The following is a 23,923-nucleotide window of genomic DNA, read 5'->3' as shown; positions in this document are numbered from 1 at the left end:
CTGATAATATCCCTGGCTGTGTTCTACATGAATTACAAAGTGAACTGGCACCACACCTGAGTACCCTGTTCAGTCACAGCCTCATTTCAGGCTTTGTTCCTACCGAATGGCGCACTGCTACAGTCATCCCACTCTACAAAGGGGGAGTGACTACAGACCCTGGGAACTACCACCCCATTCACCCGACGAGTCTGATATGTAAGGCTATGGAGCACATCATCATGGACCTTATAAATAAGGACATAGGGAATCTCCAAACTCTGGACCCCACGCAGTATGGGTTTGTGAAAAGTAGATCATGCCTGCTCAACCTGATAGACTTCTTCGAGTCTGTCACCAGAACTGTGGATGAGGGCAAGGAAGTTCACAGCCTACTTAGATCTTGCCAAGGCCTTCGATACCATCCCTCACTCAGGAATCATAGATAGACTCGCTAAACTAGGCATAAACCCCTATGTAATAAGATGGGTTGCCAACTGCCTCACTGATAGAACCCACACTGTGAAAGTAGCGGACTCCAAATCTGACTACTGACCATTTACAAATGGTGTCCCACAGGGATCTGTCCTAGGTCCTCTCCTGTTTGGCATCTACTTCTCTGAAGTTCAAGCCAACACAAAGGGACTCTGGCTGACCAAGTTCGCAGATGATTGCAAACTGGGAGCCATTATTGATTCTCCAGCTGATGTAGACATTTTGCAAAAAGGCCTCACTGACACCATTGACTGGTGCCAGAACCATGCCCTTAAGCTCAATGCCAAAAAGTGCATTGTCATTCCCTTTGGAAAAAATTTGGTGCCCATGAACTACCACTAAACACCGAAGGTGTGATAAGAGACCTGGGGACACAGGTTGACAGCAACCTCTCCTTTGATAACTACATTGTCAGTGTAGTCAGAAAGTCCTTCTGTGTGGCACATCTCGTTACAAAAGGTTTTTCATCCAGGAAGAAAGAGGTCATAATCCCTCTCTACTCGTCCCTTGTTAGACCTATTATAGAATACAATGCCACATTTGGTATGTACCTCACTAGACATCTACAACAACTGGAAAGGCCACAAAAATACTTCACTAAGAGGATCTTGGGCCTTAGACACATGCCCTATATGGACAGACTAAAAAAACTCCAGCTATACTCGGTCTCTTATCACCTACTTAGAGGCAGTCTTTGCTTAACCTACAAAGCCATGTCTGACCCAGAGCTGCTAGATATGCTACACCTAAAGGAACCCCAATTCCTCCTTGCCACACGTTCCGGGGACCTTAACCTCATAAACACAATAAACAGAACATGCTGGAGGGACAGGTTCCTAACCAAGAGACTTCCCATACACTGGAACAAGCTTCCCATTCACGTCAAGCAGAGCACTTCACTGGACCTCTTTAAGAGAAATCTTGACGAGTGGGTGGGCAATAGGAAGTTCACCCCGGGGATCACTTCAGTGGCCTTGATTGACAGGGGCACTGGGAACTAACTTTGGGTGGCATGATGCCAGAGAATTCTCTTAGGCTAGGCTTATATAGGCTCCAGGGCCGTTAGCCTAGTAATACAAAAAAAAAAAACCAAATGGGTAGATGTTCATCGTACATACAGCTGCAGTCATAACAGATGGGTTTTCTTGCCGTCAGGCGGGTCCTCGGTCGGCTGAATTCCAAAGTCTAGGTCCGGCGTCGGTTGTCGTCGCTTCTTCCCTGACGTCAGTGCGGCAGGGGTATAAAAGAGGCAGCTTACGCCATTTTCTTCCGTCTTTCTTGCCGCGCGGTGCCCGAAGCAGAAGCAGTTCGCAAGTGCCGGTCGGCCAGCTCCTGAGATTACGAATATTTTTCAACCGAAGACTTCTTAAAAGCTAAGTACCCCGTTGGGGAAACTTTTCTTGCCTCAGACCGATGTCAGACAAAGTTAATAATTGCATTTCATGTGGGAAGCAAATACCGCATAAGGATTTCGATTCCCTCTGCATTCCTTGCTTAGGCCCAGACCACGACGTCTCGGCCTGTCGTTTTTGTGCTACATTCAACAGACGCACTGTTAAGCGTCGGGCGGAGTTCACACAACACTATTTTGGCAAAAAGTTTAATTACATTATGTCGTCGGATACTCCGACTCCAGTTTTGAGTAAAAGACGCAAAGATAAGGACCGACATACGAGGTCCACGACTTCTACCGACACCACGCTAAAGCCGAATACAGGTGCTCCGGTTCTCAGCGAGGTGCCTACGCAGCCCCTGACTACCGATGACACTTCATTAGTGGTGTCTTCTGTGCCCGAGGTCGCAGGCTGTTCGGCCCACACCCCGACTACAGATGCCGAAGCCACTCTTGGCAGGGAAACTCAGAGTTTAGACAGGCCTGCCACCTCTCAAGGTGTCTTCAGGCCTTCTTCATCTTTTTCCATTAAGGCTTTCACTAAATCTAAAGCAGCCATGCATACTAAAAGACAAGCTCCACAGGGCCCCATGCCTAAAAAGCAGATGCTCAAAATGGCTGAGGATTTGATTACTCTTATCAGGGGTTCTCAACCCCCCTCGGACAAAAGGCCCAGAGTGGAGGAAGAATACCCTTCCTCGGACCAGGCCTCCATTACTTCAGAACATTCTGAGGACCAGGAACATTCATACTCCCCTTTTGAAGATTCTGATGCAGAGGAGTCCATTCCCTCTGTCTCTCCCCCCCCACCCCGAGGATTACTCTTTTGGGGAAACCTTGCATACCTTGAGTGAACACTTCCACTGGGAAGGCCAAGAGTATTCAGACTCCAAGAAAAGGCTCAGGGATTTCCTCTTGCTCCCTCAGCACAGGCCTCTGGCTATCCCTCCTGTCTTGGACATACTAGATGATGTGTATTCAGAGGCCAGCCTTAACCCAGATTCTTTACCTCCAGCTCCAGTCAAGCCTGACAGGTATTACCGGGTTCCTGATTCACACCAATTCCTATACAAAAGCCATGCGGCTGACCCAGAAACTATTTCACAGGGTCCCAAGGGAATTAAGGCTTCCAGTGCCAAAAACCCATTACCTTCAGAGAGAGATTCCAGAGCTTTAGAAAGGTGGGGGAAAAATGTATACACCTCGGCCACCTTAACCATGAGGGCATTAAACTGTCAGTTCCATATGTTAAAGTATCAACAGTTTTTGTTATCTCAGTTGAAAAGCAAAATGACACAACCTGAACAACCAGACTTGAAGGAGTTGCAGGGTTTGTTGCATAGTGCAGAGCAAGTGGGTAAACATACCTTGCAATGTGGTTTTGATGCTTTAGAGGCCTCATGTAGAGCTGCTGTTACAGGATCAGTCATACGTAGACATGCTTGGCTCAAAGAGCAAACCTTACCAGATCATGTCAAAGCTAAATTACTAGATGCACCTCTTCAAAAAGATGTATTGTTTGGTGTTAAAGCTGAGGAGGTATTAAAGAAAATGGAGGAAAAGGCAAAATCAATGCAAACAGTGAAAGATTTCCTACAGGTACAACCTCCACGTTTCAGTAGAAATTGGCCTTTAAAAAATTGGTCCTTTCCAGCCACGGACAGACCTCAGAGGTAGATACAGGCGCCCGAGTGGTAGAGGGCAATCTCAAGGATCATTTAGAGGCAGACAATGGCAAGCACCTACACCAAGAGGTGGTGGGGATAGTTCACAGCCATTCAGAAAGCAGAACCAATGACTTTCCCCTTTGCATGCCAAGCAAGGCTCAAATGGCAGTACCTTTAGGCAGAAAACTGGCATTATTTTCGAAAAATTGGCATATTGTCACAAAAGACAAATGGATCCTGGACATTATAAACAGAGGCTACAGATTTCACTTTCACACCCTTCCAAAAATGAGAGGCATGCCAAACCTGCCACACAATCAAAGGGCAGAGGCACAAAAACAAATTTCAGATCTCATGGACATGAAAGCTATTCAAGAGGTACCTGCACAAGAACAGGGTCAAGGTTTTTATTCCAGACTATTCCTGGTACCTAGGATGGGCAAAGATTGGAGACCTATTTTGGACCTGTCCATCCTAAACGCATATTTACTCGTACCAAAATTCAAGATGCTCACATTACAGCAGCTTCTTCCCATGCTGGGCAAGGAGTCTTGGCTGGTAACATTGGACCTCAAGGAGGCATACCTGCATGTCCCAATCAGACAAGATTGCAGAAGATACCTCAGATTTCTTGCAGGTTCAACCCATTATCAATTTTCTGCATTGCCCTTTGGCTTATCTACTGCGCCCAGAGTGTTCACGAAATGCCTGGCATCAGTAATTGCCTTCTGCAGACTTCAAGGGATACAAATATACCCATATTTGGACGACTGCCTGATCCAAGCGGACAGCAAACACATACTTCTGAAACACCTGGCGTTTGTAATAATGTTGTTGAATTCTCTGGGATACACAGTCAACAAAAAGAAATCAAGACTAATACCCTCTCAAACAATAATTTTCCTGGGTGCCAACTTGAATACAAACACCCAGAAGGCCTACCTCACGCCAGAGAAACAAGGGCAACTAACTCAATACTTCAGAAAACTGGCAACCTTCACCAGGCTGACTGCAAGGAAAATCCTGCAGGCTCTGGGATTCATGGCATCTTGCATCCTGCTAATCCCATGTGCAAAGCTGCATATGAGGAAACTTCAATGGTATTTAAAAAACTTATGGTCTCAACACAGCTACAGGTTGGAAACAATTATACCACTAATTCCATGTCTTCAAAAGGAATTTCTGTGGTGGGCTCAAGCATGCCAAAGAAACATAGGTCTCCCATTCTGCAAGCCTCAAGCAAATCAAGTCATCACAACAGACGCCTCGGACTACGCCTGGGGGGCACACATGACAGATCGGTGCATTCAGGGCAAATGGTCACAAAAAGAAAAGCACCTACACATCAATCAAAAGGAAATGCTAGCAGTAATAAATGCTATTATGGCTTTCAAAGACCTACTGCATCCAGGCCAGCAATTGATAAGGACAGACAACACCACAGTGGTGTGGTACATAAACAAACAGGGAGGAACCCATTCATATCCCCTGTGCAGGCTAGCCATGTCTCTTTGGAGCATGGCTCTGGAATTACAAATCCAACTTCAAGCACAATTCCTGCCAGGCAAGGAAAACACGCTGGCAGACAACCTAAGCAGAAATATGACAGATCCACACGAATGGAAGTTGCATCCTCAAGTTTTTGCAAAGATAATTAAAGCATGGGGAAGGCCAGACATAGATCTCTTTGCTACTCACAGAAATTACCAATTGACAAAATTCTGCTCAAGGACCTATCATCCACAGGCCTGGAAAGTGGACGCACTCTCCTTCAGTTGGACAACAATGACAGTTTATGCCTTTCCACCTCTTCCTCTGCTGCCCAAAGTTCTATTAAAAGCCAGAGCAGACAGGCCAAAGATGATTCTCATTGCTCCAGTCTGGCCAAGACAACACTGGTACCCACTCCTGAGGAGCCTGACGCATTCCCCACCATGTATCCTGCCTCTAATGCCTCTTCTGTTGACTCAGCACAACTTCAAAACTCTTCACAGTCAGCTGAAAACACTCAATCTAGCCGCATGGAGGATTCCTTAAATTCACAACAGACCCTACTCTCCAAGGAGGTGCAGGATGTCATTTTGGAGGCCAGAAGGCCTGGCCAGAAGGCCTTCTACTAGAAAAGCCTACTCCGCAAAATGGAAACGGTTTTGTGCCTGGAATCAGAAAAAGGGTCAGAATCCTGGAACACTGAATTTACCTCAAATATTACAGTACCTAGCTGAGATGCTAAGCAGTGGACTTTCATTCTCCTCCATCAAAATCCATGCCTCAGCCATTTCTGCTCAATACAACACTGATCCTCCTTTATTCTCGCATCCTCTCTTAAGACAGTTCCTCAGAGGGGCTAAGAATATAAAACCTCCAAGGAAACAACCAGTACCTGCTTGGGACCTCAATTTCATTCTAGAAAAATTGTCCCTGCCTCCATTTGAGCCAGCTGCTTCAACAGAACTGCAATATTTGTCATGGAAAACAGCCTTCCTTCTGGCTATCACCTCAGCACGCAGGGTTTCGGAACTACAAGCCCTCATGGCTGTGCAGCCTTTCATCATTTTCCATCAGGACAGAGTTTCCTTACGAACCAACCCTTCCTTTATGCCAAAGGTAGTATCCAGGGTAGCCTTGAATCAGGCTATCCACTTACCTACCTTCTACCCTAATCCACAAAACAAAGGGGAGAGACTACTACATTCCTTGGACATTCACAGACAGCTTCGTTATTATTTGGACAGAACAAAGCCATTCAGAAAATCAGAGCAACTCTTTGTGTCCTATGCTACAGGTGCTCAAGGGAAGGCTATTTCCAAACAGACAATCTCAAAATGGATAGCCCACTGCATACTCTTTTGTTATTCTTTTCATGGTAAAATTGCACTTACAGGCATTAGATCTCACTCCACAAGGGCCACAGCTACCTCTACAGCGTTCCTCAGGGGGGTTCCTACCAAAGATATTTTGGAAGCAGCCGGAGTTCTGTACATACTTTCTCCAAGCACTATCACCTACCATTATACTCCAAATCTAGAGCGGGCTTTGCCACTGCAGTCTTGCAGGGCATCCTTGCTCCTCTTAGTTCCACTTAGTGCCTGCCACCCCTTTTTTAGCTTTGGGATTCTACCCATCTGTTATGACTGCAGCTGTATGCACGATGAACATAGTACAGTTTTGTATCTACCATAAATGTAGATGTTCGAGTGCTAATACAGCTGCAGTCCAGGTTTCCCTCCCTCCTTCCCCTCTTGGGACAGCCCTAATGGCTAACACCTACTCATACAACCTGATTGGGGTATTCTTTTATGGTGTATTTGCTTGCAACTACTGTGTTTTGATTATATTGCATTGCATTATTACATAAATTTATGTTTTACCTTCCTTCTGGGGGCACCTGACATCTGGGGCAAGAAAAACTGAAGAAAATGGCGTTGGCTGCCTCTTTTATACCCCTGCCACACTGACGTCAGGGAAGAAGCGATGACAACCGACGCCGGACCTAGACTTTGGAATTCGGTCGACCGAGGACCCGCCTGACAGCAGGAAAAGCCATCTGTTATGACTGCAGCTGTATTAGCACTCTAACATCTACATTTATGGTAGGTACAAAACTGTACTTTCAGGCCTAGTATTCCCAATATTATGAGTCCCCTCCTCTTTTAGTTTGACTTTCAAAAATCTGTCAGTACCACTAACTATGGTGACGGTACACCCCAACCTTCATTTAGTCATTCCTGTTAAGCTGCAGACTCCTCAAGCTACATTGGCCTTGAAAGTGTCTGCTGTGGGATGGTGGGAGGTACTAAAAGGAGCAGACTATTCAGAGTACCTGGACGTCTTCTGATGTCAGTGTCTTTGGAATGAAGTAGTTTCTTTTGTCCCTGTTGGTCTTTCAGGACTCTCTGTGACAAGGAATCATCTCCATTCAGTAGGGACAGTATGGCTGTGATCTGATAAATCAGCAAATGGAGATGAATGCACTTCTCTCCTCGATGAGAAGCAGTGAAAGTATGGCAGGCAACCATTTCAAATACTGGGCCCCACTAGAAAGAGTCCCGAAATGCGGCGACTGAATGGCTGATAGAATGGCCTTACATATACTATGTCTGAGATGCTATTTCTGGGAATATTCCCTTTTGTTCAAGGTATGGCGATCGGTATATATAAGTTGGGGCGTGTGGGGGGCTTGTTACCCACATGGGGTATGCAGGGGAGGTGAGACCCCCCCCCCCCTGCAAAAACAAGTTCTAAGTAGAAGAGTGATTTTCAAGATTCGTTCTCCTGAATTTAAGTCTTTTTTGCTTTTCTGCTTTTGGCGTTTCGAGTGCCAACATTTCAATAGGGAGCCATATGGCATTGTGCTAGCAAGACCCAGCACTTCCTAGTGGTGACATACATTCTATAGGAGACCATCTTTCTTGCAGACAGACTCTGCTATTATTTTCTGATGCCCTGCAATTTGTCCCTGATTACTTGATTGCAAATGGAATCTTTTCATCTGAAGCACTTTATGTATCTCTTCTGTCTGTGCAGCCAGCATCCAATGCTCCAGTTTCTTTCCATTTATCCTTCTTCTGAGGTAGATGGGTTATTCCTGAGGTGCCAGATGGACATCTTCCCATTTTATCTGATGGGATTCTCCCCAGAGCAGCAGTCCTGCTAATTTCTCATTTCTGGCAAAGGGCAAACTTGACCTCCTGTCCTGTAACCCGTTCTTCAGTTAAATCCCACCAGTTTGTGTCCTTTCAAGTGATGCTGTCTCACTGTTCTGGCAGACCTGTCCTAGAACTCTTCTTTCTTTAGCTGGAATCCTGGCTTCTTTAATTCTGTTGCAAGTGGTCTTACTTTTCTGTCTACATGACTAAAGGCACAGAGAAGTTTACATTTGAGGTCACCATTATTCATGGCATATTCTCATGAGGATGCTGCCCAAGAGGATTAAAGACTCTGTTCTTCTGGTTATGGAGGGTGTACCATTTTTGTGCCCAAGAGATAGCTGCATGGTGGAGAAGAATAAGGCTCACCCTTTTTGCAGAAATGCGAGTACCACAATAGCTATACATTTTTCAAGTAGATACATGCAAGGAGGTCTTCAATCTCTACCAGCACTACATTATTGAAATTAGCATTTAGAACCCTGCATTTAACAACAGCAACCCAAGAAGAGATGAGCAAGATTAGTCTCATTTCCTTTTTACTTCCCCTTAGTAGCTCCACCAGCATCTAGGGTACTAGCTGAATCCAGGTCATCCTCCCAGTGCATCAGAAGCCATCCTAATTATTACAAAGTGTACAGGTTTTCTATGAAGGGAAATGTTATTTTTACTTGTGTTTAATAATGTTTCATTTGTCAGTATAATGTACAAATACTATCTTTTCAAGAATTTGTTGAGCATTAAAGTAAAATATATTGGTATTTTGCAGTTGAAACCATGCCTCCCTGATTTGTAATTTGTTTTGATGATGATGTCATAAAGGCCATTGGCACTTGCATTGTTTTTATTGAGTTGTATGTGGGTTCATTTAGCAGTTATAGGTGGTATTATTTTTGTCTCTTGTCTGCGTGTGTTTTTCAGTCATGCATGTAGCTGTTTTGGGTGCCTTATTATTATTTAGAAAAGAAAACAAAACCCCGGATGTTTATAGTGGCACCCTGTCACAGTATACACATTCCTGACTATCCTTGACAGATGTTTATAAACTTTTTCCTGTCTGTCTTTTTATGTGTTTTAAAGTAGCAGATTGCAACCTTCCAGCTAACTGGCATACATCATGAAGACTACAGAGATTCCCAAGAGCCAACAAAATAGTGTGATCAGTGAAAAAAATGTAAGCTAAGTTGGAACATTCTGCAGGTATGGTTGTATAAACAAACCTTGGGTGATATATGGTGCTCTTCAGCTGAACTACAGTTAATGATACTTCTAGAAGTGCACTTCTGTATTTGTAAAAATCTTGCATTTAGTGGATGAAGCTACAGATCCATCAGGAGGGACAGGTCGGTCTTTTGAATAAACCATGCTTAGGAGGATGAGTTTCCATATGATGGGAAGAAGACTGATGTGTTTTCCCTACACATGAATGTAGGGGAAAGGGGAGCTGTAAACAGCTTATCTTGTCTGTTTGACTTTGGATGTAGAGAAAATTATTGAAGAGACACTGAAGTCGAACTTTTATAATGGTGGAAAGCTGTGAAACACAGGTTTCATAGTAGCGGGAGTTCACAGAAGGCAGTTGGAGTTATACAAGTCTTGTAAATATTCTTTTGACAGAGCGACCATGGCAAAAGATCAAAAAAAGGAGAGGTGGATGCATCCCACTAAGACTTCAGCAAGCCTTTTCATATGGTACTATATTAATGTTTAGCAAATGAATTGGGCAGAATGAGCAGGTCCTTGGATGACAGTATTAATAAAACACTAGATCTGAAGTAGTTAACATCATTTGGTCTGCAACCTGTGGGTATCAGATCCGTCAGCTTTACCTAGCTAAAAAGATCCGAGCTCCTAGCTCCTTCCCCTACCCATAATCCCTTGCTACACATCCCCCATCCTCAGATCTAGTTTGCTGCGGCTTATAGCAGCTTCTAGAGACGAGCTCTTAGGCATGGGTGAGAGTTTTCCAGTTTTAAAAAATACCTTTAAAAATCGTTTTTTCTAAAATTTCTTTGGTGTGTGTGTATTGTTTAGCCTCCTTTATCGGCTAATATATTTAGCGTATTTTTGTTGTGGTAATTTTACTTCAGATTTACTTCAATTCCCTCCCCCTAGTGCGTGAGTGTGTGGTGTGATGGCTGAAGGGCCTAAAGCCATTTTTTCTAAATGCACTGAGTGTGGTCATAAGCTGTCCCCAGCCAATGGCCACACTCCGTGCTTTATTTGCCTGGGGGTGGCCCATTTATCCACCAGCTGCCAGGTTTGTGCGGCTTTCAACCCCCGGACTATCAGGGATAGGAGGAACAAGCTAATCCTGGTGGGATTGTTGCCCCCGGATTCTTCTTCCTCCTCTCCCTCTAAGGCACTGGTCGTGGCTGCGGCTCCCATGCTTTTCAGTCCCCCTCCCTTGTTGGGGACTCAAACTCCCTCTGCTTCTCAGGGTGAGGGGGAATCTTCTTCCTCTTCAAAAGAAAAAAAGGAGAGATAAGGATCGGCACAGGCATAAAAGGTGGACTGAGTCTCATCCCTCAGCCCCGCCAGCGAAGGTAGGTAGTCCCGCTAAGAGGGCCTCTGATTCTCCTCATTCTTGGCTCCGTTCTCCTTGCTTTTCCCCGGAGCCGGAGGAGGAGTACCGGTCTCCCTCGAGGTCCTCGAGGTGGCCCTCCAGGCCCGCCTCTACGACCTCCTCCAGATCCACCAGAAGCTTGACTAATGCTGATTTGGACCAGATGATGCGTCGTTTCCTGCAAGCTCAAATGCAGATGGTGGTGCTCCAGCCTCCCCCCCCCTCTCCAGGAGGGAGCTCGGCCCCTTTCTTTACCTCGATCACTCCTTCTCCGACCCGGTTTAGGGTTTCGGAGTCTTTGGATCCGTGCCGTTTCGGACCCGGTGAACCGTCGGTGCCGACAGTCTTGATTACTTCGACGCCGACTATGCCCTCGAGCGTGTCATATCCTAGCTCTCGGGGCCGAGAGCCCAGCGTCAGATCCGTGGGGGGAACTGTGTCTTCGGTGCCGTTTAGGTCGGAGCACACTTCCCTCTCGGGTCCGACCTCTTCGGCTCTGACGCCGATCCCTGCATCGGAGCCGAGGGGACTGCTCTCGGAGCCTGGGGAGAGCGGTTCGCCCTCAGCATTTGATGTAGTGGAGAGGGTGCTGTCGAGGACTTCCAGATCCCCGGTCCGGGCTGCGGATCCATCCGTCACCCCTGCGCATTTTGGCCTGTCCTCCATCATCCGGCCACAGGGACAGCCTGCATTGGCGCTCCAGTTGGTTCCCTTAGAGGAACAAGACCCTGTGGGTGAGCCCTCCTCAGATAGCCCCACCGAGGAGGTTCCTCACAAACGGAATTGCAAAAGGAGGCACCTGGACTCTCCTGAGTCCCTCACAGAGGACACAGACTTGGAGGAAGGGGAAGGTTCCCCAAGGTCACCCCCTGAGGATGTCTCCTTTGGAGACATCATGGAGATGTTGCGAATCAGAGGAGGGTGGTCTGCCCAAAAATCTTCCTCGGACGAGTCTGTGTTCCTGGAGGCGTTTGATGCAGGCCTGTCTACTTCTTGGGTGTCCCCCCCGGCTGACCCCCTGGTGGACTTGATTACCACCAGGGCTTGGAAGGAGCCGGACACCGTGGAGCCAATTTCCAGAAGACCAGACAAGATACTTAGTCCCCCTTCTGATAGGCTGGCATGGTCTAAAGTTTCTCCAGTGGATGCCATGGTGGTGGCGGCTGCCACCAAGAAGGAGCTAACGCAGGAGAGTTCCTTGGTCCACCCTCCAGATAAGGAATCTCGGACGTTGGACCGCATTGGAAAGCGGATGTTTGCTTCAGCTACCTTCTCTGTAAGGGCGCTGAACTATATGGCACACGTCATCAGACTCCAACGAGACCTGATTAAGGAATACGTTGGAGCCCCACCCCCCGGAGTCCATGGTGGCCGAGGACAAACGCACCTTCTCGGCTCGCATGGCCACTCTGAAATCTATTACTAACACATCTATGCGGCTACTCTCCCATGTCACGGAGGAAGCGGCTAGAGCCAGCGGAGCAGGCATCGCTCTGCGGCGCCATGCCTATCTCCGCCTTTGCGATTTTGCGGAACCCTTCAAGACGTCCTTCGCGAATGCGCCCTTTGACGGTTCTGCACTCTTTGGCAAGACCGTCCGCGACACGCTGGTCCAAAGTGAGAAAGACGGGAAGACGCTGTCTGCCGTCGGGATCTGCTTCTCTAATCCCCAACGGTCCTTCTCGAGGAACCAGAGGGGACAAAAGAAGATGTGGTTCCAGAAATCACAGCAGTCCCATCCCGCTTCGGACCCCTCGTCCTTCAGAGGCAGAGGAGGACAAGGTGGACGCCGGCCCAGAGGCAGAGGGGGCTCGAGAACCTTTCTCGGAGAGGCTGCACAACAGCCCTGAGGGCTTAACCGACTGTCCCTCTCTGGAGGCAGTCGGGAGGCGTCTGTCGGAGCACCTCCAAACTTGGGAGTCCATTACGACGGATCGGTGGGTGTTCCGAATTATATCTAGAGGTTATTCCATTCCCTTTCTGAGTCTTCCCCCTCCTATGAAACGCCTCCCCGATGTCCCACCCGATCAAAGGGAGGCGGCAGTTTCAGAAATTTCGAAGCTATTAAAAAAAGGAGCCATCCAGCACGTCCCCCCAGGCCAGTCCGGATTGAGAAATTACACCAGGTTCTTTTTAGTGCCAAAAAAGATGGGGGACGTGAGGCTTATCCTAGACCTCTAATCTCTAAACCTGTTCATTCCCAAAGAGAAATTCCGGATGGTCACTCTGCAATCTATTCTCCCCTTCCTACGGGAGAATGACTGGATGTGCTCCATAGACCTCAAGGGTGCCTACTGCCACATTCTAATGGTCAGACAATCCAGGAGGTTCCTCCGCTTTTGGCTGGGAGCCAGTCACTATCAGTTCAGGGCTCTTCCGTTCGGCCTCACCTCAGCCCCCAGGGTGTTCACCAAGGTCATGGCAGTGGTCGCAGCCCACCTGACACTTCAAGGCAGCTTCAAACAAACCGGTACCTTTGGGAATCCATGCTCATTCAACCCGATCCATAGCTACCTCTGCAGCTTTCTGGTCTAGAGTCCCTATAGACGACATATGTTCAGCAGCTACTTGGTCCTCCTCTCATACATTCATTTCCCATTATAAATTGGATATGATATCCAGGAGTAGGGCTTCCCTTGGTTCCGCTGTGCTCCGGAATATTCTTCCTTGAGGGCCGCCCAAGGTTTTTAGGTAGCTGGGGACTCTGTCCCACAGGTTGCAGACCAAATGAAGTTAACTACTTCAGATAAAGAAGTTATGTACTCACCGTAACGTTCCATCTGAGTAGGTAACTTCATTTGTCTGCAACCGACCCCCCCTCCATTCCCTCTAACCAGTTTCATGCTTCTTAACCATGGGATAGGATTGCTGATTCTGTTAGGCAGTAGGTTACTGGCCTCTTTCGAGAGTCTTGTGGAGTCTTTATAGGCAAACTGATCTGAGGATGGGGGATATGTAGCAGGAGATTATGGGTAGGGGGAGGAGCTAGGAGCTAGGATCTTTTAGCTAGGTAAAGCTGCCGGGTTGGATCCGAGGACTGATCCAATACCCACAGGTTGCAGACAAATGAAGTTACCTACTCAGATGGAACGTTATGGTGAGTACATAACTTCTTTTTATACAATATGGCAGAGGTCTGACAGAAGGATGGCTACCAGTGGAGCACTGACAGCCGTTTGCAAATTGTATGTTTGTAGGTGACTGAAGGAACACAATACCTTTACTCAACGCATATTAGCTCAATCACTGAATGCATTTTTTCCTTTGGCATGTATCTGTCCAAACACAGGTGACAAATGGAATGCCAGAGAGAGATGCCTTACTGAAAGGATACAAGGCTTAAACAACATATTCTGCATAGACCAACTCAAAGCCTTGTCGCTGTACTTTGTTCATAGGTAGGTACTAGGCTATTGGCCCTAGGGCCTATATAAGCCTAGCCAAAAGGTACCCTGGTTTTCGCCACCCAAGAAAATTATTTTCCTGTGCCACTGTCGAGAAGGGCCACAGAAGTGATCCCCGGGGTGAATTTCCTATCTCCCATCCAGTCATCAAGATTTTTCTTGGAGTGCTAATGAGGAGCTTTGTTTGATATAGATAGGTAGTTTGTTCCAAAGTACGGGAAGTCTCTGGGACAGGAATCTATCCCTTCAGCATGTTCTGTTTATTGTGTTGACAAGGTTTAGGTCCGTGGAGCGTGTAGCTCGTAGGGATTGGGATTTCTGTAAGTGGAGCATGTCTAAAAGCTCTAGGTTTGACATAGCTTTGTGTGTTAGGCAGAGATCGCCTCTGAGTAGTCGATATACGACAGAGTAAAGCTGCAGATCTGAAGTAGGAGATTCATTTGTCTGCAACCTGTGGGTTATGGATCCGATATCGGATCCGAACCGGCATGGTTTACCAGCTATGGATCCAAGCTCTCAGCTCCTCCCCTCACCCATAATGCCCTGCTCTACCCTCATGACCTCAGATCTCGTTTGCCGCGCATGGTGACCAGATTGTGTTTTTCCAGCTCTCCAGCTAAGTGATATTTTCTTGTATCTAAAGTGCTTAAATTTAAAAATTTTTGTTAAAGTTGTGTGAAAGTGTAAGGTTCCCTATTATATTATTACTTTTTTAGTGTTTAAAACTTTATTTTAATATCCCTCCCCTCGCTGGTAGCGTAGTGTGTGTTTGGGCCTGTGAGTGGTTTTTGTTACTTTACTTTTATTAGTTCTAGTAACATTGTTTGTTTGCTTTTGGGATGTCTGAGCAGCCCAAAGCTATTTTTTCTAAGTGCTCCGAGTATGGCCATAAGCTTTCCCCAGCTGATGGCCACACTTGTGTTAGATGCCTGGGGTTGAACACCTCACATCTGGATGTTCCATTTGTGCAGGGTTCAACCCCAGGGCTGAAGGAGCGGAGGTCCAAGCTTGTTTTGGCGGGTCTTGCCGCCGACTCCGGCCTCCGCTCCTTCTGGGGTAACTGCTACCACGGTTGTCCCCTCGCCGGCTCCCCCTCCTCCTCCTGGGACTCAACCTCCCTTTAGTGGTTCGGAGGAGAGGGAAGCTAGGAAGGACCGGAGGGAGAAGCACCATAAGCGGGCCGAGACCTCTGTTTCGGCCCCGCCAGCCAAGCGGGCTTCTCCCCCGGCTTCCTTGTCTGCTGGCTCTCCTCCTCCTCGGCTCCGGTCTCCAGCGTGTTTTTCACCGGGACCTGAGGAGGAGGAGACCCGATCTCCGTCGAGGCTATCGAGGAGGCACTCAAGGCCTACCTCGGTAGCCTCGTCGAGATCAACTTACAGCCTGTCGGACGCTGATCTGGACCGGATGATGAGAAGGTTCATCCAGGCCCAGATGCAGATGGAGTGCTCTTGCCTCCCTCTGGGGAGCTCGACCCCTTTTTCAAGCCAATTGCTCCTTCTCCGACCCGCTACCCGGGTTCGGAGCAGTTGAGCCGAGCAGCTTCGAGCCGGGTGGGTCGGCCGATAGTACTTGGTACGGATCCGACCCTGCCCTCGAGTGCATCGGATCCGACCTCTCGGAGCCTGGATCCGAGCCGGATCCGGGGATCAGTGCTCGGCACCGTCTGTGTCGGAGCGCACTGTCCCTTCGGATCAGCGCCGGCGCCGGCTCCGATCCACTCTTCGGGTCCGAGGGGAGCCGATTGTCGGATCCTTTGGTCGAGGTCGGCTCCTTCGACTTTTGATGTAGTGGAGAGGGCCCTGTTGAGGGTCTCCGGACCCCGGCACTTGTTTCGGCTCCTTCCCGCTCCCCTCTGCACTGGGTCAGGCTTCCACCATCCGGCCCTTGGGACAGCCCGCTCCTGTGCCCCAAGCTGTTCCCCTGGAACAGGTTACTGTTTGCGAGGAGTCCTCTGACAGCCCCCCAGAGGATGTTCCTCGCAAGCATATGTGCAAAAGGAGGAAGACACGGATTTGGAGGAAGGCTCCCCATGGTCACCCCCCGAGGATGTCTCATTTGGAGACATCATGGAAATGCTCCGCATAAGGGGGGGGGGGGTGGTCTGCCCCCAAGTCTTCCTCGGACGAGTCCGTGTTCTTGGAGGCATTTGAAGCGGGCCCGTCTACCTCTTGGGTGTCCCCTCCTGCCGACCCCCTGGTGGACCTCATTACCACCAGGGCGTGTAAGGAAACGGACACCGTGGAGCCAATCCCTAAAAGGCCCGACCGGATCCTAAGCCCCCCGGCTGACCGTGCCCATTGGAGTAAGGGGCCTCCGGTAGATGCCATGTTGACGGCGGCCACCAAGAGGGAACTTGCTTAGGAGAGTCCTTCAGTCCATCCCACGAGCAAGGAGTCTCGGATGATGGACCGCTTGGGGAAGCGGATGTTCAGTTCAGCGACCTTCTCGGTAAGGGCGCTGAACTACCTGGCACATGTGATTAGGATGCAGCGATCTTATTAAAGAATACGCTGCATCTCCCCCAGAGTCCATGTCGGAGGAGGACAAAGTGCTGCACTCCACCCGCATGGCCACTCTCAGGTCTGTTACCAATACCTCTATGCGGCTACTCTCCCATGCTACGGAAGGCGCCGCTAGAGCCGCAGGGGCAGGTCTAGTTACTAGGCGTCAGGCCTGGCTCCGTCATTGCGATTTCTCAGAGCCCTTCAAAGCGTCATTTGCGAATGCCCCCTTCGATGGTTCTGCCCTCTTTGGCAAGACTGTTCGCGACACTTTGACCCAGAGCAAGAAGGACGGGAAGACGCTGTCTGCCGTCGGAATCCGCTTCTCTGCACCCCAGAGGCCCTATTCTAGGAACCAAAAGGGTCAGAAGAAGATGTGGTTCGGGAAGTCGCAGCAATCCCAGCCTGCTCCGGACAACCAGTCCTTCCGTGGCAGAGGAGGACGCCGCCCTAGAGGCAGAGGGGCTCCCAGGAACTTCGGATCCAGAGAACCCTTCTCTGAACGGCCCGCGCAGCAACCCTGAGGGCTTGCCCGGCTGCTTCACTCTGGAGGCAGTCGGGGGATGTTTTTCGGAGCACCTAGCGGCATGGGAGTCCATAACATCAGACCGCTGGGTTCTCCAGATCATATCCAGAGGACACCGTATCCCCTTTCGTCACTTGCCAAAATTGAAGTCCCTCCCCGACGTTCCACCCAGTCAACGGGAGGCCGCTTTGGCAGAAATTGGCCATCTGCTAAAGAAAAGAGCCATCCAGCCCGTCCCCCCAGACCAGATCGGATCAGGGTTCTACTCCAGGTTCTTTTAGTGCCAAAAGACGGGATCTAAGACCAATTTTAGACCTTTCTCTCTTGAACCTGGCAGTTCCCAAGGAGAAGTTCCGAATGGTCACTCTGCAATCTATTCTCCCCCTTCTGGGAGAAAATCACTGGATGTGTTCCATAGACCTCAAGGATGCGTACTACCATATTCTAATGGACAGGCGCTCCAGGAGGTTTCTCCGCTTCCGGCTGGGAGCCAGTCACTACCAGTTCCGGGTCCTTCCCTTTGGTCTCACCACAGCCCCCAGGGTGTTCACCAAAGTATTAGCAGTGGTAGCGGCCCACCTGAGGCTTCAGGGGGTGCAGGTCTTTCCCTACCTGGACGACTGGCTCCTTACCGCCCCAGCAAGGCATCTACTACTATTGGCGCGAGACTCCTTCCTCCATCTTGCTCCCAGTCTGGGCATCACTATAAATACAAAAAAATCCAACCTAGCACCCACGCAGTTCATAGATTTTATAGGTGCCAGGTTAGACACAAGGAGTTTAAAAGCCTTCCTCACTGCGGACAGAGTTCAAAATCTGCAGCTCCAGGTGCGGGCCATTCTCCACTCAAGCTCAGTTCCGGCGGAGTTGGTCCTGAGGGCTCTAGGGTCCATGGCGTCTGCTATAGCACTTCTTCCTCTCACCAGATTCAATATGCGCATCCTCCAGTGGACACTCCTAGTACAGTGGTCGTACCTTGCTCTTCCTATGCATCATCCCATTGCGATCAGCAAGGCTTGCAAGCGGTCCCTCCTGTGGTGGCTTCACTCTCCAGATCTCCACGGAGGCCGCCCATTTTGTGCTTCTCCCCCTCTCGCCACGGTGACGACGGACGCCTCCCACCTTGGGTGGGGGGCGCATTTTGCAGGCCGGACCGTCCAAGGCACGTGGAACGATTCAGAGACCTTACTGCATATCAACGTTCTAGAGATGAGAGCAGTGCTCTTAGCGTTGCTAGCACTTCAGGCCTTTCTTCCCTTGGGAACAATTGCGATTCAATCGGACAACATGTCGGTTGTCTGGTATATCAACAAGCAAGGAGGGACCAGGTCTTACCCTCTTTGTCGAGAAGCCATGAGAGTCTGGGAATGGGCAATCTCCACCAACCGCTTTCTCATAGCAACGCACATTCCGGGTCGGTCCAACATCCTGGCGGACAAGCTCAGTCGCACCATTCTCACCCCTTACGAGTGGTCTCTCAATACTCAAGTAGCGGACGCATATTCGCACGGTGGGGAACTCCTTCTTGCGATCTTTTGCCTCTCCCTCAAACACCAAGTGCGACAGTTTTTTCGCTCTGATACCTCCTCCAGGAGGTTCCCCAAGAGACGCTCTGGTGCATGCTTGGCCACCCGGTCTTCTTTATGCTTATCCCCCCTTGCCTCTGATGCTCCAAGTTCTTCAGAAAGCCTCTCGGTTGGGGTGCAGGATGATTCTCATTGCTCCGTTTTGGCCTCGACAGATCTAGTTCCCCTTCCTAAGGTCTCACTCTGTGAATCCTCCTTGGATTCTAGATCCCATTCCGGATCTGATATCCCATCCATCCCGCTTATCTCCTCCAAACCTGGACAACCTGAAGCTGACCGCTTGGCTGCTCCAGTTCCACTCTTGATCAGGACTCCCGGTATTTCGTCCCCTGTTAAGGCGATCCTGGTGGCAGCTCATAAACCATCCACTAGGAAAGTCTACCGTAGCAAGTGGAAACGGTTTTCTTTGTGGGCGGAGCGTCAAGGCCTAAACCCCTTTACAGTTCCTCTCCCAGTGGTGCTTGATTTCTTAACCACTGTTTTTAACGATGGTGCCAGCAGTTCCACGGTCAAAGTACAACTTGCGGCAATTTCACATTATCACATTGGTCATGACTCCAATCCTCTGATGTCGGCCAAGTTGTGTAAAATTTTCCTTAAAGGTACTTTTTTTCTCAGGCCCCCTGTAAAACAAGCGGTTCCTCCTTGGGACCTTTCCTTAGTTCTTCAGGCCTTGACCGCCCCCCCCCCTTCGAGCCGGCGGCTACGGTAGATCTGAAATTCTTGTCGTTCAAGACTGCCTTCTTAGTAGCCCTTACTTCGGCCAAGAGAGTTTCAGAGCTCCAAGCATTATCAGCTAAACCTCCTTACTTGGTCTTTCATCCGGACCGTGTTTACCTCAGGACCAACCCGTCCTTTCTTCCTAAAGTAGCTTCTGAAGCAAACATTAATCAATCCATTAACCTCCCTGTTTTCTTTCCTAAATATGAAAACAAAGGTGAATACAAGCTTCACTCCTTAGATGTTCACAGGCAACTTAGATTTTATCTAAACAGGACGGCTGGTCATAGGCAATCCGACCAGTTGTTCATTTCCTTTGCTAAATTTAATTTGGGCAAACCAATTTCTAAAGTCTCACTATCTCGCTGGATTTCACAGTGTATCTTATTGGCTTATCAAGCTTCAGGAAGGCCCGCACCGGAGGGTGTACATGCCCATTCAACCCGGTCAGCCTCTACCTCGGCAGCCTTTAAGGCTAGGATTCCTCTAGAGGATATTTGTGCAGCAGCCACGTGGGCTTCATCTCATACCTTTATTTCCCACTACAAGTTGGATTTTGCATCTAGGGGTAGAGCATCATTTGGCTCCGCGGTGCTCCGGAATATCCTTCCATGATGGCCCAAGATTCAGGTAGCTGGGGACTCTGTCCCACAGGTTGCAGACAAATGAATCTCCTACTTCAGATTTAGAAGTTATGTACTCACCATAACGTTCCATCTGAGTAGGTGTATTCATTTGTCTGCAACCATCCCGCCCTCCTATCCCCCTGGCCTTTCAGTTTCCTGCATATGTTGTGTTACCCTTTTCAGGGTGTTCTTGCTTTTGGCAAACTCGATCTGAGGTCATGAGGGTAGAGCAGGGCATTATGGGTGAGGGGAGGAGCTGAGAGCTTGGATCCATAGCTGGTAAACCATGCCGGTTCAGATCCGATATCGGATCCATAACCCACAGTTGCAGACAAATGAATACACCTACTCAGATGGAACGCTATGGTGAGTACATAACTTCTAATTTTTTGAGACGGTCTACGTAGGGCATCTGTTTGAGGCCAGTAATCCTCTTTGTGAGGTATTTCTGTGGCCTTTCCAGTTGTAGATGTCTTGTGAGGTACATACCAAAAGGGGCATTGTACTCTATAATGGGTCTAATGAGTGACGAGTAGAGGGGAACAATGACCTCTTTTTTCTTGGATGAGAAACCGTTTGTGATGAGGTGTGCCACGTAGAAGGATTTACTGACTACTGTGGCAATGTGATTATCAAAGGAGAGACTACTGTCCACCTGTGTCCCAAGGTCTCTTATCAAACTTTCGGTGTTAAGTAGACTACCACCTATGTGGTAGTTCATGGGTACAGAGTTTTTACCAAAAGGGATGACCATGCACTTTTTGGCATTGAGCTTGAGGCTATGGCTTTGACACCAGGCATCTGATTCAGCGAGGCCCTTTTGTAGGATGTCCACATCTTTTGGAGTTTTGATTATGGCTCCTAGTTTGCAGTTATCTGCGAACTTCATTAGCCAAAGAACTTCTGTGTTAGTCTGTACTTCAGAGAAGTAGATACCAAACAGGAGAGGACCCAGGACTGAACCCTGTGGTACTCCACTTGTCACTGGTCTGAAGTTGGATTTGGAGTCTGCTACTTCCACAGTGTGGGTTCTGTCAGTGAGCCAGTTGGCAAACCCATCTTGTGACATAGGGATTTATACCTAATTTAGTGATTTTATCTATAATTCCAGAGTGGGGGATGGTGTTGAAAGCCTTGGCGAGATCTAGATATGCTGTGTGAACAACCTTACCCTCATCTATGGCTTGGGTGACTGCTTCAAAGAAGTCTATCAGGTTTAGGAGACATGATCTGCCTTTTACAAACCCGAACTGGGTTGGGTCCTGAGTTTGGAGATTACCAATGTCATTGTTTATAAGTTCCATGATGATACGTTCCATGGCCTTGCAGACCAGGCTCGTTAGGCTAATGGGGCAGTAGTTTCCGGGGTCTGTGGTGGCTCCCCCATTGTGGAGTGGGATAACCGTTACTGTGTGCCATTCAGTGGGCACATAGCCTGAGGTGAGGCTATGATTGAACATGGTACTTAGGTGGGGTGCCAGTTCGTTCTGTAGTTCATGTAGAACACAGCCTGGGATGTTGTCAAGTCCCATGGATGCTGTGTTCTTGGCTTTGGATAGTGTGTTTTTTTCCCTGTGCAGCCGTGATTACAGGAACTTTGCATTCTTCTGGTATAGAGATGGGCCCTTTAGGGGATGACAGGGGGGTAAAGTTCGCATTGAACCTATCTGCCAGGATGTTGGCAATATCAGTTGGTTCTGTCTGTTTAGTGCCATTGTGCTGTAACTCAGAGCAGATCTGAGTGTTGCCATTGAGATTCTTGACATAGCTATAGAATGCTTTGTGGTTGACTTTAGAGTCAGTGGCGATTTTGTTTTCGTAACTAGCTTTGGAGGATTTTTTGAGGGATCTCAGTTTCTTACTGAGGCTGACCAGGGAGTTTCTCCAATCATGGGATTTTACTCTTTTTTGCAACAGTTTCTTTCTTCTGTTGTAGAGTTTGTTTATGGCAGGGGACCACCAGATTGGCTTCCTTTTTTTGGAGGGTAGCATCTTGGTTCTGTTAGGGATTGCACGATCCATGCACTCGTGTAAATGCTTATAAAGTGCATTTGTGTAGGATTCAGCAGTCATACCTCTATTGTCCGTTAGCATGGGTGTCGTGAAGTTTGCCACTTCTGTCTTAAGAAGCGTGAAGTTGGCTTTGGAGAAATTTTTTACTGTGGTTTCCCTAATGGGGGGTGGGGCAGGGATGTAGATGTCTAGGGTGATTAGCTTGTGGTCGGATCTGACCAACGAGGAATTGACCTCTGGTATGTGCTGCCCATGTTGGTAATAACCAGGTCTAGGGTATTGCTGCCCCTGGTGGGGGGTGTGGATAAGTTGATCCAAGGCATTGGAATTTATGAATTCCAGAAAAAGTGGAGCACAAGAGTTGGTACATGAGTAGTTTTCCCAGTTAATGGTGGGGTAGTTGAATTCGCCCATTATTAGGGTGTTAGGTTGTACCCTAATATTTTCCAGTGTATCCCACAGATTGCTTGTGTCTGGTATACAAGGTATCCTGCGACCCATTGCTGATGGATTTACTGCACATCAGCAAGTCAGATGGGATCAGAAGTGCTCAGTCTGGGGATCGAATCCTCTTCTGCAACATCAACAAAATGCAGATATGTTCCAAATAGGTTAGCACTGCTCTGGAACAGACTTCCCATTCATACACGTATAAAACAAAGTTCATCCCTATCCGTATTCTAGAGCAACTTGGATCTATGGATGAAGCCCCTGTACTACTAATGGACAGAAGCAGCTCCTAAATACTTTATTCCATGCATAGGTCCCCTCAAATCATCTGTGGGATGATCTAAATTTTTTTTTCTCATTGGGATAATATAGAATTATGGCCTTGGGATTAGTAAGGCCAATCTCTAACTAAATGGGATAGGTTAATTCAAGCTCCAAAAAAAGAACTAACTAGGCTTATAATGACCTGCAAGGGCAGCCTGCCTCGTACTTGCACATGAACTTATAAGAGCCCTACAGAACTAGTAATTTGAATGCGGGAATATTTTTGTTTTTTAACATATTTCTGTGTAAAGCTTTAAAGTGAAGATTGATATAGTGACATTGGAAGTTTGCTTCTCTTGAGCTACTTACACCTGTTATTACATTGCCAATGTGTAGTGGCTCTTAATGCTGCTGTTTTAAAACATTCTTTCTGTTGTGCCTTTTTTTCAGTTGGAATGAGTGGTTGAAGTTGCCAGTAAAGTATTCCGATTTGCCAAGGAATGCCCAGGTTGCTCTTACAATATGGGATATATACGGTCCCGGTAAGGCAGTACCAGTTGGAGGAACCACAGTTTCACTTTTTGGAAAATATGGGTAAGATAGTGACATACAGTTTGTTTCTGTCATTGATGTTGCTCAGTATTATTAAAATAATTGAAGCATATGGTGTTCTTTGTGTTTAAACTCACTGGAAGTCAAACTGAGCTGATTATTTCAAGCCTCAAACTCATATCAAACGTGGCTCTTTCTACCGCATCAAACCATTTCTTACAAATCAATCCAGATTAGGCATTACTAGGACTCATCTTCTTTCTACTCTATTCTATGCCTCTCCCATCTCTACTACACTTAGCAAAACTGAACTTTCCAAACTTGAATCCTTTTATAATAAAATAGCCAAATTCTCCACTGACTCCCCTCTCAGGTCACACCACTGCTCCTTCTTACAACAAGTAAACTGGTAAGAACTCCCCCATTACCTAACCTATACTCAACTCATTTTTACTCAGCACTTAGTAAATCAGATGGACAGAATCTCAGCATTACAACACTTACTCAAGCCCTATAATAACACTTGTTACTG

At 48.0% G+C, this 23,923-nt stretch overlaps 1 protein-coding gene across 1 annotated transcript in view; it reads left to right on the top strand.

Moving 5' to 3' along the window:
• PIK3C3 (phosphatidylinositol 3-kinase catalytic subunit type 3) overlaps window positions 1-23,923 on the top strand; it is a gene marked incomplete in the record, with an annotated part of 1,653,126 nt that overhangs the window by 85,732 nt on the left and 1,543,471 nt on the right. The window contains 1 exon segment of the mRNA XM_044074431.1: window positions 23,290-23,433. Coding sequence (XP_043930366.1) covers window positions 23,290-23,433 — 144 coding nt within the window.

The sequence above is a fragment of the Protopterus annectens genome, chromosome 6.part0 (assembly GCF_019279795.1).
Source record: "Protopterus annectens isolate FY-2018-M chromosome 6.part0, PAN1.0, whole genome shotgun sequence".
Taxonomy (NCBI): Eukaryota; Metazoa; Chordata; order Ceratodontiformes; family Protopteridae; genus Protopterus; species Protopterus annectens.
This window is presented reverse-complemented; position numbering and strand designations above follow the sequence as displayed.